General features: G+C 43.6%; 1 protein-coding gene across 1 annotated transcript in view; it reads left to right on the plus strand.

Annotated features, from left to right (window-relative positions):
- IQCH (IQ motif containing H) overlaps positions 1-17,650 on the plus strand; it is an 88,950-nt gene that overhangs the window by 21,446 nt on the left and 49,854 nt on the right. Inside the window, exons 5-9 of the mRNA XM_088452772.1 lie at positions 6,572-6,691; positions 9,155-9,275; positions 10,009-10,140; positions 11,377-11,576; positions 12,690-13,232. Coding sequence (XP_088308898.1) covers positions 6,572-6,691; positions 9,155-9,275; positions 10,009-10,140; positions 11,377-11,576; positions 12,690-13,232 — 1,116 coding nt within the window. The remainder of the gene's footprint in view (positions 1-6,571; positions 6,692-9,154; positions 9,276-10,008; positions 10,141-11,376; positions 11,577-12,689; positions 13,233-17,650) is intronic.

Below are 17,650 nucleotides of genomic sequence, written 5' to 3' on the forward strand. Positions count from 1 at the left end.
AAGCGATGAACGATTATCGTTCATGCGCGTTCACGTTTGTAGTTCAGTCAGACTGACAAACTCAACGATTTTCATTAAGGGAATATGCAAAAATCGTTTGTAGTTAAAAAAAAAACGTTCATTACATTTAGTAAATGAACGATTTTAGTAAACGATTTTCGTTAATTTTTCCCTTGAAAAAATGAACGAAAATTGTTTACTAAAATCGTTCATTTACTAAATCGTTGTGTGTGTATGCAGCTTTAAGGTTTAGGTTAAGGAGAGAGATGGGTCTATAGCTGGCACAGATGAGCGGGTCTTTGCCCTCTTTATGGATCACAACGGGATGTAGTTATGAGGCCGGCGGCCGCGATGCCACCGTTCTCAATACCGACAGTTGAATCCAGACAAGGGACTGAAGATAGACTTTGAAATACCGACACCTATCTTAATCCCAACACCGGAACGGCGAAGGATGCCAGCCCAAATGAGGTAAGTCTGGGGCGCCCTTAGCATTAGCTGCGGAGGGGGGAGGGTTAGGTTTAGGGAGCATAGTGGGTTAGTTTTTTTGGGGGAGAGGATAGGGTTAGGCACCCCTAGGGGGGAGGGTTAGAGTTACGCACCACTGGGGGGGGGTTAGGGTTAGGCACTAAGGAGGGAGCGTTATGTTTAGGCACTAATGGGGAGGGTTAGGGTGCGGGGTGGGGAGGGCTAGGGTTAGGCTACAAAAAGGGAGGGAAGGGAGGAGGGTAAGTATCGGGATGCCGCTGTCGGTATTCTGACAGGAGGCATCCCGACAACCGGCATTACATACCCATTCCCTCACAACAATCATGGCCTCCAGCATTTCAAGGGGGAAACATTATTAAATAGGGTATGCAGGTGAGAAAGGAGCAGGTCTGAGAACTACTTGTAGTATGCTGCCGTGAACCCATCAGGGCCAGGGGACTTGCCAGATTTCTGAGGAGTTTTCATGGCTTGCTTAATTTCATCAGATGAAATCTCACCATTAAAATGTGTAAGGGCGCTACTAGATAACTGAGGGAGTCTGGATTGAGCATCTTCTGCCAAGGCTGACTGATCAAATGATCGAAGGAATTTGTGGACTGTTTTTTACCGTTTTATTGGTGAAATGCCCATGCCTACACGTTATACGAGTTTGATATGAAATACCGGCGGCTCAATAGCCGCCAGTTCATATCCCGACAGCGGCATCCCGATGACTAAAGATCCCGACAGGGGAGGTAAGTATCCTCCTAACCCTCCCCCTCTCCCCTCCCCCCAACCGTAACCCTCTCTTAGTGGTGCCTAACCCTCCCCAGGGGATGCCTAACCCTATTCTCTTCCCCCTGGGGGTATCTAAACCTAGCCTCACTATCCCCGGGGACAGTGATACTTAACCGGCGTCCGTACGTTCGGGATTCCAGCGTTCGGGGTGCCGACGCCGCTATCCTGATCTCATTCGGGATAGCGGCATCTGCATTTTGCCGGTGGTCGGGATTCTGGCGTCTGTATATCGGCGGCCAGGATCTGTCCACCGGCTTTTTAACTACATCCCCACTATACAATAAATCAGGCCGATCATTGGCAAATCGGCACAATAATTGTATAGTGTGTACCTAGCTTGAGTGGATGCTGGGGTTATCATTGTATCAAGTGTCTTACATTCCTTATTTGCTGTGATTTGGTACGCCTGTTACTGCTTTAATGCTGTAAAATATACCTTATTTCCCATCTGATTATCGCATCTTCCACAGCTAAAAAGGCTATACAACCAGAACTTTTCCTAATATGCACAGTCTCCATCCCATTAAAAATATCTTGTTCTCTAAAACAAAATGTATTGTTTTCATGCATGCGTAAAAAAAATCAGGCATGTTACAAGATCTCAAATAACTTTCTTTGGAGGTTCCCTTACATCTCTGTCTGAACAACTTCAACCATACTTGAAATGAAAATGGGCAGAATTCCCTGATGATAACATAGAACATTGTAACATTGAAGCTTCTAAAGCCATCATGAGCAGCCAGATTATGTCATATGTTGCTAATGGAAATAAAAATATAGGGCCTGATTCGGAGTCAGAAGGATCCCTGTGCATGGGTGTAAAAGGCGACTTTTTGCATACAATCAGACGCAAATTAGTGTATTATTGCCTATGTCCTTTCTAATCTGAGTCGGACTTAACTTTGCCAGATCTGTCTTTCCGTACAATTGGCATTTTGGGGTGAGAACTGGGCGGCGACCATGCAATCGCATGGAACCACAAAGACTTGAGGGAGTGTCCTCAGAAGCTCTGTGCTATTCATTCATATGGGGAAGGGAAGCCTGTTCTCACGGATTTCCTGCACCTAACATGGGGATGGTGCAAGTGCCAATACTAATGTTGCATTGCTGTGACTGGCATAAAATAACACAAATTTCCGCTTGCAGACTCCCAGACAACCGCATAAGCCTACATATTCTCACATTAGCATAAGGTAGTAACTAAGTCGTCCGCGGCTGCCGGCACCTACAGCCACATTGTGTGCGAATCAGAATCAGCCCCATTAAGTGTAGACGTTCTGGGTTACAGCTGTCTCTCCACAATACGTTTCAAAACTATATTTATAACCCATGCAGTTATACTCCTGCTTCTTATCTGCAGTCCCGACGATTATTAGTTTCTTATTATTCACACAAGCTCAGTTGAGGCTGGACATTACTAAACATACGGGATCTGGGAAGCTAATGGCTAATATGACTAAAACGATTAAAAAACGTCATCATGTTACTGACATTCACATACTGATTCTCTTTACATGAAAAACCTCTGACATAGCATCGGAAGTTCAGGACTGTCTCTACCAAGCCTCTTTTCTGACTTGGCTTCTAGCCTCCCTCAACTCCCTTCAGCACAGAAAGCGGTTTTGGAGGCTGACATCACTGAAATTGAGATTGTTCAGGCTATATGAAATCTTCACTCTATTAAATCCCCAGGCCCTGATAGCTTTCCCACAGAGTGCTACAAACTTCTAAAACATGATAATGTGTCTGTTTTGCGAGAACTGTTTCATTTCATCCCTAGAGATGCCCCTTCATTCAATAGTTTATTGAGGCCTTTACCACACTTAAATATGAACGAAATAAAGATCTCTTCATGCCATTTCTTACCGCCCAATTACATTACTTAATGATGGTTTTATGAATACCTAATGATCTATATACCTTAATGTCGCTATTTTGCATTGTAAGTCGCACAAGAAATAATTGCTTTCCAGACTTTGAGTGTGGTTCCAAAGCTCAAAAAAGTTATTATTCACATAAAAGCATTTAGTTACACGCCTTGATCTAAATACAATTAGCGCAAAAGATTATACACTCACAAGGTACAGTCGATCCATACGCAGGCGCTCTGGATCCAGATTTCCCGGCATCAAAGGTGAAGCATCCGTCAAAAGAAAGAATATGATGACTGACTACTGGAAATAGAGCGCCTGAATATATAACCTTACAGAGAGTAGGCAATACAATGGAAACGAGTTGGCATAATCCCATTGGTTCTTCCTCTTGGTTCTTCTGTTACGATGCAGTTCATAGGTCAGTTTGTGCAGTGGTAGTTCAGCCCTCCAATGACTCTTTGTGTATCTTTTCCCGCTGAAGAACAAGTCTAAACTGGCAAATAAACATTACATTACAGTGTACATTTCAATACCTAACTCTCTATAATTCATAACTTGCAGACGTATGTTGCGATCTCCTTGATGATGGAACCGGAGATCTGCAAATAAACAGTGGTTTAGAATGGCACCAAACACGGTCTGCTTATCATGTACTAAACCCTAGATATCAAATACCTGCATTTCACAACATAATTGATAACAAGTAAAACCTCTAATATTAACATTAATGCTAAGGAACCCTTCAATGTAAGTATGCAGTGTGTCGGTGTGGAGATATTAAGAAAAGACGCTAGTATGCGTTGTGTGTCTACGTGTTTGTGAAGTACACCATGGTACGTGCTTTGCGGGGTTGTTCATAGCATGTGTATTAATAAATGTACGTATTTGTATGATGACGATTTTTAACAAAGGGCTGTGGCAGACGCTAATAATCATAACAGCACTGTACACGGATATTATGTGGGATTCGCAAAATGGCATTGTGCTAATATTATTGTTACAATTGATACAGTTTCAAATTGATGGCCATGTTAATGGCAGATAGGATACAGACCTTCCTGTCTTCCCTACTTTTACCCCTTTTACACCGGAGCTAAAACCCGGGTTTTTGAAGGGTTAACCCAGCAGCTCCCTGGTGTAGAAGGGGAGAGGGTTGGATTGCCGGGTCGAATGACCCGGCAATCCAACCCAGGTAACTAGCAGGGTTTAACACGGGCATAGCCCGTGAAACCCTGCTGTGAGAACAGCGCACTCTGGGTCACGATGACCTGGAGTGCGCTGCTAGCAGGCTGATTGGTCCGGCTTCAGTGGCGCTTGGAGATGACGTCATCTCCAAGCGACCACTTTCACTCCGGAAAAGCCGGGTCTATGCAGACCCGACTCCGGTGTGAGCGGCGCCGACTCGGGAATATCCCGAGTCGGCGCCGGCAAAATTCCGGGTCTGTTCCGGATATGAACTTTGTTCCAACTCCGGGTCAGACCCGGAATTTAGGTGGAAAAGGGGGTATTATTGAACACCAATTTGCCATAGGCAGACACATTGTCAGGGGCATCTGTACTGCTATTGCGGCTGTAGTTGCATCTAACTTGCATCCTGACTCTTCAAACATGTTATTGCGTCTTGACGCCAATGAGTCCTTAGATATAGTCTCCTGGCCTTATCTATATGAAATTCGATGTAGTCTGGCATTTGGTACAGGTTTTGTTAATCATGTTCAGTTTTTTTTATTCTCCTTCTGCATCTCTACTCAATGGCCTCACTGTTGATAGGCGCACCATGTTGTTCTGGGGGACAAGACAGGGTTGTCCGTTCTCATCTTTGCTCTTTAATTTGGCCTTAGATCCCATATCCTGCAGAGTTGGTCACAACTGAGAGGTATTTGGATTGGAGAAACTGTCGTAAAAATCGTAGCCTTTGCGGACGATATCCTGTTGTATATCAAACCCACGTGAGGTTCTTGGGCCTCATTTGTCATTTGGGTTGTAACTCTCCCTTCCATTCCTCCTTTTGTTTTGAATTCAGGTCTATTTCTAGTTTTGTCATTTGTGGGTTTTTTTTTATAGTTATGCCTAATATTGCTACACTTGCTCTACTTTAAGGTACACTTGATTTTTCATTTGGTTCAATAAAAAACAGTTTTTGAAAAACACAAAAATGTATAGGATGAGAATTGATCTTTACTGCCTCAGAGCTGGTATGACTCAAGTGTTTTTGTGGCATGGCAATGACAGTGTTCATTTCCAGATGGCAAGTTACACTCTAAAAATGCATCTGCCATGGGTGAATCTAAGCTTTCTGTCACCTGGGGCAAGGACTCAACTCATAGAAAGCATCAGTGACCGTCATTCAAAACAGAGAGTATTTCTGATCAACATATAATGCAGAGATCATCACTGACCACCATATAATACAGAGAGCATCAGTGACCGCCATATAATACAGAGAGCATCAGTGACCACCAAACAATATAAAGAGCATCTTAGTGACCGCAATGTAATACATGTTATAACTGCCACGTATTATCACCTCCTCATCATTAATGAACCCATCCTCAAAATCATTAAAGCAATCTGCTTCATCATAACAAGCCCATTCAACATCATTAACCACTTAATAATCATAATCTAATAATCCCCATTATCAATTAACCCTACATCATCAATACTTATTCAAAAACTCCATCATCACCTCCCTCCGGGTGGGATGTATCAATCATTGGAGAGATAAAGTACCAACCAATGAGCTCCTAACTGTCATGTTTCAGGCTTTGTTTGACAAATGACAATAGTAATTGAGAAATAGTAATTAACTACATTATGATTATTAACCTTTCATTTTCACAATCAACCCAATCTTCATAAACTATCCCCATTATTTCCATTAATATCTCCTTCGCCGACACGGGCCCCCTCATCTCTGCCTGGCGGCAGGCAGCGCACTGAGTTGTGCGCGGCCTGCGCCGGAGTTATAGACTCTGGGCACTAGAGTGTGCCCAGAGTCTATAGTGTATGCACAGGTCACTGGGAAAATGGCCGCCGCGTGGGACACCGGAGAGGTAAGTAATATTATTGGTGCATGGTGTGCGATGCGGGGCCCCTCTAGACCCAGGGGCCCGTGTTCCCCGCACACCCTGCACTCATTATAGATACACCCCTGTGTAAAAGTATCTGGGAAAGTGTCAGTGATCATGGAAAGATGCACATTTCACCCTGTCAACTCCTCAGCAAAAGAACACATATTAGATATCGGGTCTGGCACAAAGATGTGTCTAGCTGGAGGGTCTGTCATTCAGCAGGATGGTAACATGTGGCTGTGTGGTGCGCATGCTGTGTGTTGTATTTATGTGTGCGAGACATTTCTGTGCATGGCTATAATGTTTGCTTTTAGCGGGGGGTGCTGTATTAATCATGTGGATCCATCTCTGTTACAGCACAAGCTGAACCTGAGCACACGTGTCATGTGTAATCCTGAGAGCGTGGCCCACCGTGACCTCCTCAACCAGAGCTATGGGATCAGTCTGCCACTGATCAGCTGCAAACCCAGAACATCTGTAAGTCTGTCAGCTCCAATAGTCTGCAACTCTCTTCCTTATAATTAGAGTTTTTCTGTAATAATATGCAGCATGGCATCTAGTTACCTCTTGTAACACTAGCACACAGATCTGCTTGCACATCAGTGGAATTTTCAACAGAGAGCAGACAAATCGTCATTACTAGTCATAGTGCACAAGGCCTGAATTGCTTTCTATGGTACCATAGGGCACATGCTGTTATGTCCAGACAAAACAGAGAGAGCGTAAACCTTATGGACTAACTGTAATAGTTTGCAGGATTCTGAAAGTCAAGAGATTTCAACCAGTCAGCAGATAAATTTTAAGCGGCACTGTTCAGTAAGGCAAAATACGGTTAGTTTTGCCTTACTAAACATTGCCGCTTTAAATTTTATCTTCTCACTCACCGAACTCTCATTACTCTTAGAATCCCGCACCCCATAACTTTTGGCCCCATGGTTGCTTATTACAGTTAAGTTTTGGGTCATCAAATTAGTTTTAGATACTGTTTTGCATGCGGCTGTTTGTGGTAAAACACACCAATTTGTACTGCCATGCCCACAAAAAAATGGCGTTCACCTACCATACGCACGTCTGACATTTATGCTTCCTTACACTTGGGAAAACGGAATGGGGGATGGGAGGGGGTGGTGAATCACAGACCGAGTACTATAAGGATGTGTTGGTGTAGTTGCGACCAAGGCAGACATTTACGGAGTCGCAGCTACGCCTGTGAATAGTCGTATCACTTGCGGCGGGTGCTTGTGGACTGATGCAAATTGTACTAATTGTAACGGTAGTAAGCACTAGCGGCTCCTTATAATTGGTTGATAGTGAATTGACCACTGAAGCGGTTTGGTGTATTCTTTATTGATTGTTCCTACTTTATAATTTTGTGAGCGTATTCTAGAATTAATTTTTTTGCTACTTTCAAGTTCAACAGTGCACAAGAAGGAAGGATATATCTTCTGTGTTACAGAGGGTTTTTTATTTAAATTCATTTTTCAATTTCAAAAGAAATGATTCATTTTTCCTGGTGCTTTTGACCTAGTTGGGTGTTAGTGTATCTGACGTATGCCAGGCATAAACCTGGCACATACTCTACATGAGATGTATCCAATTCAGCAGATGAGTGTAAATACGCTTTTTATATTTACGGAGCTTTTCCTATTGGACGCATCCGTGACCAGTTCAGCATCAGTCCCTGTGAGAGGAACTCTATAAAGGACCAGAAGGAATGTTACTTAGCTCTATGGTGTCTTCCCAAGGTTTATGCTGAAATATTCTAAATAGGAATCTAGATCAACTATAATTGTTCTACAAAGTTCCCCTCTGAACTAATTAAATATTCATTATTAAGAATGCGCACTTAATGTTGCAGTTTTATACTATATGAAATTCATGAATTGCACTGATGTTAATGCAATGCCTGAAGAGTAACAATAATAATCTGCATTTCAGGCTCTTGTTTGAGGTTGCCATGGAGATTTGCTTTCATTGTAATCAAATTGATGTTTTCATTGGAATGTACTTACTAAATCAGTAATGGAAAGCGTGACAATCTCCCTGATCGGATGGCGAGGTAATTGTCTGTGTAGGGGGGGATATTATACAAGAGAGAGATAAACAAGCCCGGAACTAATTGCCGGAGAGTTGGAGCTGATTGGAGTCAGCGTTCCTTACACCTAGAATCTGGGGATGCTCGGATATGCTCCATCTGGGATGACAAGGAGGGGAGGATTCTGCTGGTAAACAAATTAATCTTTGGAAAGGTCACCATTTGTTGTAAGTTTTTATCCAGTGCTTGTCATGTGGAATGGAGATTGGCTGTCATTTCGCTATGCAGGGGCGCACGGTGAGCCTCCGACATTGCTTCTCCAACATACACAAATCCCTGGAAACAGCTCAGTGCCTGCTTGCAATGCCATGGACGGTTGCGTTACATCTGTCTCTGGACAGGAAGCGAGGGCCACCACTGAATTCCAATAAGATGGGCCCGCGCTTTTCTGCCTGGCCTTCTGCCCACGTGCAAAGCACCAGGCAGATTGAGCCAGCTCATATCTTTTCGTCTCAACCCCCCCCTTCCTACCATCCTCCTCTCGCTCCTTTCTGCACCATTGATGACACCCGCTTTGCGAAACAGATGTGGCGTTTGCAAAAGTTCTGCCTGCATTCCCTCCACCACACCTGCCGAATTACATCTTTGATAGGGTCCAGAGACTAAAAAATCCTCTGGAACTGCAAACAGAAGGGACACTTTTGGATTTTGTTTCCTGATAAGGACACCAAAACTTTAATGAAGTCTACCAAGGTTTAGTATCTGGCTATTTTCCAGGGAGCTCGTCTGCCTCTCAGTGACAGGCTGGATGCTCCCTTGGGTGTGAAGTAGTATAACACAATGATGCAGAAATAATGTATTTACAACATAAAAACATTCACTGGGTTAAATGCTTCTCTGTATAGGTGCCTATTGAGAAGATTACCAGAGGCCCCACTGTCAGTCATCTGTCGGTGTTACCAGCCTCTCATCGTATGGATGCCTCTCTACCCCCACCACCGGTGCATGAAAAAGACATGCAGAAAGGTTAGAGGTGCAGACGCAGACACCATAGACACTACACGGAGGGATAATTAGTTGTGACGAACACCTGTTTTCCCCTATGGTCTATGACAGCATTATATATATGTTAGAAATTCTCTACATAATCATTGTGAGATTACGACCTAATTTACTGCCTTAAAGTGGTGTTATCATTCATTTTTATGTGACCTAGGTATCACTTACGTGCAAACAGCTGCTTTGGCCTGTACATTAGCTGGAAGCTGACATTCATACATTTATATCATGGTATCTTTAGTTCTATGTGCATTAGGATGGTTGTGTTATTTATTTATTTTACATTTACAGTTTCTTGATTAGAAAACTTCCATCCCATTCATTTATTAAGAGACTGTTTTACTGTGTCTGTCAGTGGTTTTGGATTTTTCTGGGCGGTAAAAGCACCACAAATGTCCCAAAAATATGAAATTATAAGTTTCCATATTTTTACGTTAGTCACTGTTTTATAACATTTATATTCTTGTAGGAATTTTATTAAGAGAAAACAGATGAATATTCAATAGAAGGCATCTAGTGCCTTATATGAATGATTAGCCAGATGGGAAGGATCAGCATATAAAGTATACACATATCATAAATGTCATATACTAAATATACGTAAAATAAAAGTTCTTATTGTATGATTTGTAAGAATTTTGTTACATTTCCAGATGCACGTTCGCAAATACTTTACTAATGTACTAATGGTCATCCTTAGGAATCCTGAGTCTACTACAGAGAGGCCTGATTCCTCCAGCTGCTCGTCTCACGCTAGTTCCTCCTGCAATTCAACCCCAGGCTTTGCCCCTGCATAGCACCCCCTCTAGGAGAACAGCCTCAATTACACAAGGTAGAAAGAAAGCATTGTGTTGTCCAGAATAAAACAGCTAAAGTGCTTTTAGTCTCTATTACACATATTAGTTGGTTTGTATTTTCCTGTCTATTAAACGCGACATACTCTTATGGTGTGGTGGACACAGCTTCTGTGTAGGCAATTTAATATTTAGCGATGGCTGCAAGTTACTGGCATCAGTATCCCTGGCAACTTGTGGCCACAAACACGCAGATTTTCCATAGAGGTGTGCAGCAAAATCTGAGACGTTTCTCTACCATAATCCTTGGCAGTGTGTACATTCGCACATATTGTTGAGAATCTATTTGCCGGTAATTGTCCTAATTTATCCAGGACATTTCTAGGCTTTGGGACTGGAAATGTTATTTAGATCATTACATATGGGTCTTGTGTAAATAGGTCTATTTTGATTTAGTTTTATGGATTTTAGGTACATTATTTATTTTATTTATTACCAGTACATGTTTATGTCCAATGTTTGTACCAGTTTTATGTTTAATAAAAACAAATTCTGAATTAATTCTTGTCAATACAGCCACCACACACAAGGTGGTACCAAGAGTGAGATCAGTGAATCGTCTGTCGTGTGAGTGACCCAAAAAATGATCCCACTGCATGAGAGTCCAATCAATAGTGATCTGATCATTTTAGGGTATGCATATATACGTGATCGGAAAAGAACAGCTATTGGCTAGTATATGGTCGTCACCTATTTGGTAGTGTGTGGTCATCAGCTATAAAGTAGTGTATGGCAGACATTGGCTAGTGATCTAATCATGTAAAGTGGGGCAGATGTTTATGACTGCGGTAAAAAAAATCCAGCTATTGGCTCATCTGACGGCACGAATATGCGCAGTGTGATCTGAATGTGACTTGGCATATGGTCCTAGTCCTGTACGTACTGATCTTGTCTAATTTGGCCAACCACACATGTATCAAGTGGCATGATCAGCCTGTGCTTGACTAGTATATAATGAACCAGGAGTCCGATGTCTTTCTATAGCTCACTAGGAAACTTCAAGTTAAATAATAATCTCTCTTTTCGCTCCAAGTACATTTGTATAAAGACCACCAAATGCCTTTGGTAATCTCAAAGCGACCTTCCCCAGGAGCCACCAAGAAGAGCTTCACATTTCTCTCCCACTGACACATATTCCTCATTTATTCATGCACTACCTTACTGAGGGGAGTTGTTGTACGGTGGTATGTTATACACTGCACTCCATCATGCAGGCAGAGATTATTTCAAGATGGCAGGCCGTTCCCCAGAGGCTGCGGGAAGTTACACGGAGCAGTCTGACACCCAGCCACCAGAATATGGATTGGAGACACCTTTTCCTTCCACACATTATACTGTGTCAGACAAAACTACAAGGACATCTGGATATGTAACCGGGATGGAGCAGTACAGCTGTGTACCTCCAATAGCACAGGTACACTTAACTTTATTTCATCTTCTCCTTGGGTCACTTCACTTGTCCTATCCCACAGGACTGTAGCAGATGGGCAGGTGACGATGAAGGACAATCTTTAGGCTGGAGTACATAGCGTTCCAGAGACCTAAAGTGGTGTAAAATCTGCACTGGCAAGGTTGACTAGAAGAGCAGTGGCAAGGTTGGCCCATGAGCCAATCAACACAACTACCATGGTGATGCCGCTCTGTGGTGCGCTTTCAGTTCACCCCTGCAGTGAGCATGATAATAATTTACATTGTACTGTGCAGAAAAATTCTTTCCACCACTTTAATGTTTATGGCACAACATACTAATCGCACCACATAAATTTCCTCTCACATGGTACAATCAGTATAAGATGCCTTACTTAGAGCGGATTCATCGCGGATTGCTATTGCGGCTGCGCAATCTCGCAGTAGTGCTGCTAAAATATGCTTTATGTTTGAAACCGCAGAGATGCCCACTACCCCCTTCTCACACCCTTAAGACCTCGCAGCTGTGCGTATACATCGGTAACATCGAGTAACATCGAACCCTAAAACAGAATTACAGCAGGTCTGACCTGTCTCAGAAATTGCAAGTCTCGTGGCACGCAGTGAGTACTGAAGCTGCGTATGCCGTCGCAGTGACTAATTTATGCACGCCCATGTAATGGCGTTCATACGGACAGGCACATCTGCATTTCTCCGACCACTCCCCCGTCACCACCCCCAAACACTGACGTCCCGTCACTCTCTCTGCGATGGCTTTCTATCTGCATTCGTGATCGCAGTGCGATAGCAATGCTGTCGTGATCGCAGTGCGATAGCAATGCTGTCGTGATAGCAATGCTGTCGCTGTGCACGCGCACTGCGGTGCATGCGCAGTACACACCATCGTCCAATATGCTTACGCGGTTGCAATTGCGATCCGTGATGAATCAGGCCCATAGTCAGATTTCCCCCCCAAGGTTTATATATGCAGCAATGTATTATGGAATCTTTACCTTGAAATATTTTCAACACATTTCGTAATTAGAATTTTATAGAATTGTAATATGTTATTTTTATTGGTCGCTATACTTTTATTTGTGATACTGCTATCTTTCAACAGGGTCCTTGGGCATTGGATACTGTTACTGCTCCTACAGGTCACTGTTTCATCATCTACAATGGTCTTCTTGACCGACAGGCTGCAGACTTCTTGGCCTTTAAGCAGCATTACTGTCTCTGCTGGGGCAGTTTTATGACCTTTCTAGAGAGCTTGCAGAAGTTGCTTCAGGAATATGCGGTGCCTACTGCAGTGGTACAAGGAGACAGGCTGAGAGCAGCTACATTGGATCAGGAGCTGGGTAGGCCACCATCAGTATCACAACTTCTGTCTGTGTTAGAAAACAGGTCTTGGGTTCAGAAATTCTTGAGCCAGCCTGGACAGCGCTATAAGGGAAGAGATGGGAAGGAGGCGGCTGCACTGAAGATCCAGGCTACATGGCGAGGCTACAGACATAGGGTGACATACCTTGCCTATCGGCAGCAGAAATGGGCTGCAGGTGTCATTGCAATTGCCTGGCTCCTGCACGTGCAAAGATCACGTGTGCGGAAAATATTACAGGAGTCCAGAGAGCGCCATTTACAGAACTTCCGATCCAGAGCAAAGGTGAGTAAACGGGTGGGCACTGCCAGCTGCTTTACGGTGTAATTGTGCATTAGATACATTTTCTAATGCATGGTAGTGCATAGAGTTTAAAATGTTTTAGTTTCTATGGCAAAGTTCATATAATTGCAATGATGTATTCTTGCATAGGACTGTCATCTAGAATGCAGCCTGATACTTTATCTGCTGGTGGATTATTTAGGTATGTGATGTGTGCCAAAAAAGCTGTCTAAAACATGCCTATTAAAAAGTGTGTGTGTGGGGGGGGGTCATTCACAATACACTAAATGGCTGTATAATAGCACAAAATGCTTTTCGTTAGCGATACGCACCTTGATTTTCACAAGTTCAACTACATTTCTGTCCAATCACATGGGGTTGCAAAACAGTGGTGCATAACCAAGGAGGTTTTCTACTCTCAGCATTGCTCTTTGTAAATGAGGTCTGGTGATTGGCATCTTAGTCCCTGTATTGGACTTTCGTGCCGATTATACTCAAGTGACCGCCATTTGTCTGTGCACGGCCTGACGCGTTTATTCTGAGTTTACTGTGCTATTATGGCATGTTTGCCTCTGAATTATTCTAGATACATCGACTACTTTTGTTCTCTTCTGTCGGAAGTCATTTCAAAGGCAGGGGTGGACAAAGGAAGTGGGAAATTCTGTAGAATCGAAGAACCAACATGATCTCATGATAAGCCAGAATGTCTGTGCATCCATTGTCATCAATAGAAGTGAATCTGAAAAGTTAGGTGCCAGAGTAATATTTCAGGCACATTCTTGGACTGGTCCTGGGGTTTGTGCAGCCTGCCATAATGTATGTCATTTTTAATCGAAACTCATAAAATTATGAGAGTTTATGCCAAGTGCCTGTTATATCTGTAAATGTTTAAATACTCCATCTAATTTTTCTGTGTATTGTTTAATCGTGACATAGTATAAACAGTTAAGTGGCATACGTTTGCTGTATCCCTGTGGGGTCTACAGGCAGTTGGCACAAGTTTTATTTCTCTGGTCATTTTTTTGTTCTTCGACAAGATGTGGTAAGTTTGAAGGCAGCCATTTTGTGGTCTGAACCAAAATTCATCCTATAAATTCACTATGAACTAGTGACATCATGGAAACATAAATAAATTCCCTTTTTGATGTAATTGGTTCCTAATGCATTGATAGGCTGCATTGTCATATTGGTTGTGCCCACAAAATGGCTGCCTACAATGTGTGTTAGTGACATGTCCGCCTAAATATGTACTGTACACAACTAGTGAACAATATGAAGAATTGTCCTTATTACTTTCATTATTATTCTACATTAACAAAATCATCCTCCTTATATCATGCACATTCCTCCACACTGCCAGTTTCACCCACCCTAGAGGAACTGAACATTTATTGGTTCCCCTCTGCTGTGACCGATGCCCAACACTGCTTAATTAGTTCCTCTCTATTTAAATTTGGCACTCCAAAATGCCATTCCATGCCATGGACACAGCATTTTGTGGCATTATTATCCATATCAGCAGTCAGAGCGGAGAGCTCAATTTAGAGCACAGGGCAGGGTGTTGTGGCATCTATGGCTTTTCTTGTATTGATTCAAAGGGCTGACATTTAAATGGTATTACCCTAAAATATATTTCTTTTCTTGCCCGGTGCCTACAGTATAAATGTCCTTATGTTACCCTGATTTTGAATAGACAGTTGTATAGGGGGCGGCCTTGAGGGACTGATTCTCAGGGGTAGATTTACTAGAGTGCGGGTTTTTAGAAGTGGAGATGTTGCACATAGCAACCAATCAGAGTCCACTTATCATTTATCTACCACCTTCTAGAAGATAATAGCTAGAATCTGATTGGTTGCTAGGGGCAACATCTTCACCTCTAAAAACCCGCACTTTAGTAAATATATAGCTGTTAGAGTCAGTAACTCATCCAAATGTAGGAGGGACTGATTTGTAGTGTCATTATGTCACCTGGATGTAGGAGGGACTTATTCAGAGTGTCACTATGTCACCTGGACGTGAGATGGACTGACTTGTAGTGTCACTATGTCACCTGGACGTGAGATGGACTGACTTGTAGTGTCACTATGTCACCCGAATTTAGAATGGACTGATTTGTAGTGTCGCTATGTCACCTAGATGTGCGAGGGACTGACTTGTAGTGTCATTATGTTACCTAGATGTGGGAGGGACTGACTTGTAGTGTCATTATGTCACCTGGATGTGGGAGGGACTGACTTGTAGTGTCACTATGTCACCTGGATGTGGGAGGGACTGACTTGTAGTGTTATTATGTCACCTAGATGTGGGAGGGATAGACTTGTAGTGTCACTATGTCACCTGGACGTGAGATGGACTGACTTGTAGTGTCATTATGTCACCTAGATGTGGGAGGGACTGACTTGTTGTGCCACTATGTCACCTGGATGTGGGAGGGACTGACTTGTAGTGTCGCTATGTCACCTGGATGTGGGAGGGACTGACTTGTTGTGCCACTATGTCACCTGGATGTGGGAGGGACTGACTTGTTGTGCCACTATGTCACCTAGATGTGGGAGGGACTGACTTGTTGTGCCACTATGTCACCTGGATGTGGGAGGGACTGACTTGTAGTGTCGCTATGTCACCTGGATGTGGGAGGGACTGACTTGTTGTGCCACTATGTCACCTAGATGTGCGAGGGACTGACTTGTAGTGTCGCTATGTCACCTGGATGTGGGAGGGACTGACTTGTAGTGTCATTATGTCACCTGGATGTGGGAGGGACTGACTTGTAGTGTCACTATGTCACCTGGATGTAGGAGGGACTGACTTTTGTGCCACTATGTCACCTAGATGTGGGAGGGACAGACTTGTAGTGTTATTATGTCACCTAGATGTGGGAGGGACTGACTTGTAGTGTCACTATGTCACCTGGACGTGAGATGGACTGACTAGTAGTGTCACTATGTCACCCGAATGTAGAATGGACTGATTTGTAGTGTCGCTATGTCACCTAGATGTGCGAGGGACTGACTTGTAGTGTCATTATGTCACCTAGATGTGGAAGGGACTGACTTGTAGTGTCATTATGTCACCTGGATGTGGGAGGGACTGTCTTGTTGTGCCACTATGTCACCTGGATGTGGGAGGGACTGACTTGTAGTGTCATGTCACCTGGATGTGGGAGGGACTGACTTGTTGTGCCACTATGTCACCTGGATGTGGGAGGGACTGACTTGTAGTGTAATTATGTCACCTGGATGTGGGAGGGACTGACTTGTTGTGCCACTATGTCACCTGGATGTGGGAGGGACTGACTTGTAGTGTCGCTATGTCACCTGGACGTGAGATGGACTGACTTGTAGTGTCACTATGTCACCCGAATGTAGAATGGACTGATTTGTAGTGTCGTTAGGTCACCTAGATGTGCGAGGGACTGACTTGTAGTGTCATTATGTCACCTAGATGTGGGAGGGACTGACTTGTAGTGTCATTATGCCACCTGGATGTGGGAGGGACTGACTTGTTGTGCCACTATGTCACCTGGATGTGGGAGGGACTGACTTGTAGTGTCATTATGTCACCTGGATGTGGGAGGGACTGACTTGTTGTGCCACTATGTCACCTGGATGTGGGAGGGACTGACTTGTAGTGTCATTATGTCACATGGATGTAGGAGGGACTGATTCAGAGTGTCACTATGTCACCCGAATGTAGAATGGACTGATTTGTAGTGTCACTATGTCACCTAGATGTGCGAGGGATTGACTTGTAGTGTCATTATGTCACCTAGATGTGGGAGGGACTGACTTGTTGTGCCACTATGTCACCTGGATGTGGGAGGGACTGACTTGTAGTGTCGCTATTTCACCTGGACGTGAGATGGACTGACTTGTAGTGTCACTAGGTCACCCGAATGTAGAATGGACTGATTTGTAGTAGTGTCGCTATGTCACCTAGATGTGCGAGGGACTGACTTGTAGTGTCATTATGTCACCTAGATGTGGGAGGGACTGACTTGTAGTGTCATTATGTCACCTGGATGTGGGAGCGACTGACTTGTTGTGCCACTATGTCACCTGGATGTGGAGGGACTGACTTGTATTGTCATTATGTCACCTGGATGTGGGAGGGACTGACTTGTTGTGACACTATGTCACCCGAATGTAGAATGGACTAATTTGTAGTGTCGCTATGTCACCTAGATGTGCGAGGGACTGACTTGTAGTGTCATTATGTCATCTGGATGTGGGAGGGACTGACTTGTAGTGTCATTATGTCACCTGGATGTGGGAGGGACTGACTTGTAGTGTTATTATGTCACCTAATGTAAATGTGGGAGGGACAGACTTGTTGTGTCACTATGTCACCCGAATGTAGAATGGACTGATTTGTAGTGTCGTTAGGTCACCTAGATGTGCGAGGGACTGACTTGTAGTGTC

The sequence above is a fragment of the Taudactylus pleione genome, unplaced genomic scaffold (assembly GCF_031769625.1).
Source record: "Taudactylus pleione unplaced genomic scaffold, aTauple2 ptg000556l, whole genome shotgun sequence".
Classification (NCBI taxonomy): Eukaryota; Metazoa; Chordata; class Amphibia; order Anura; family Myobatrachidae; genus Taudactylus; species Taudactylus pleione.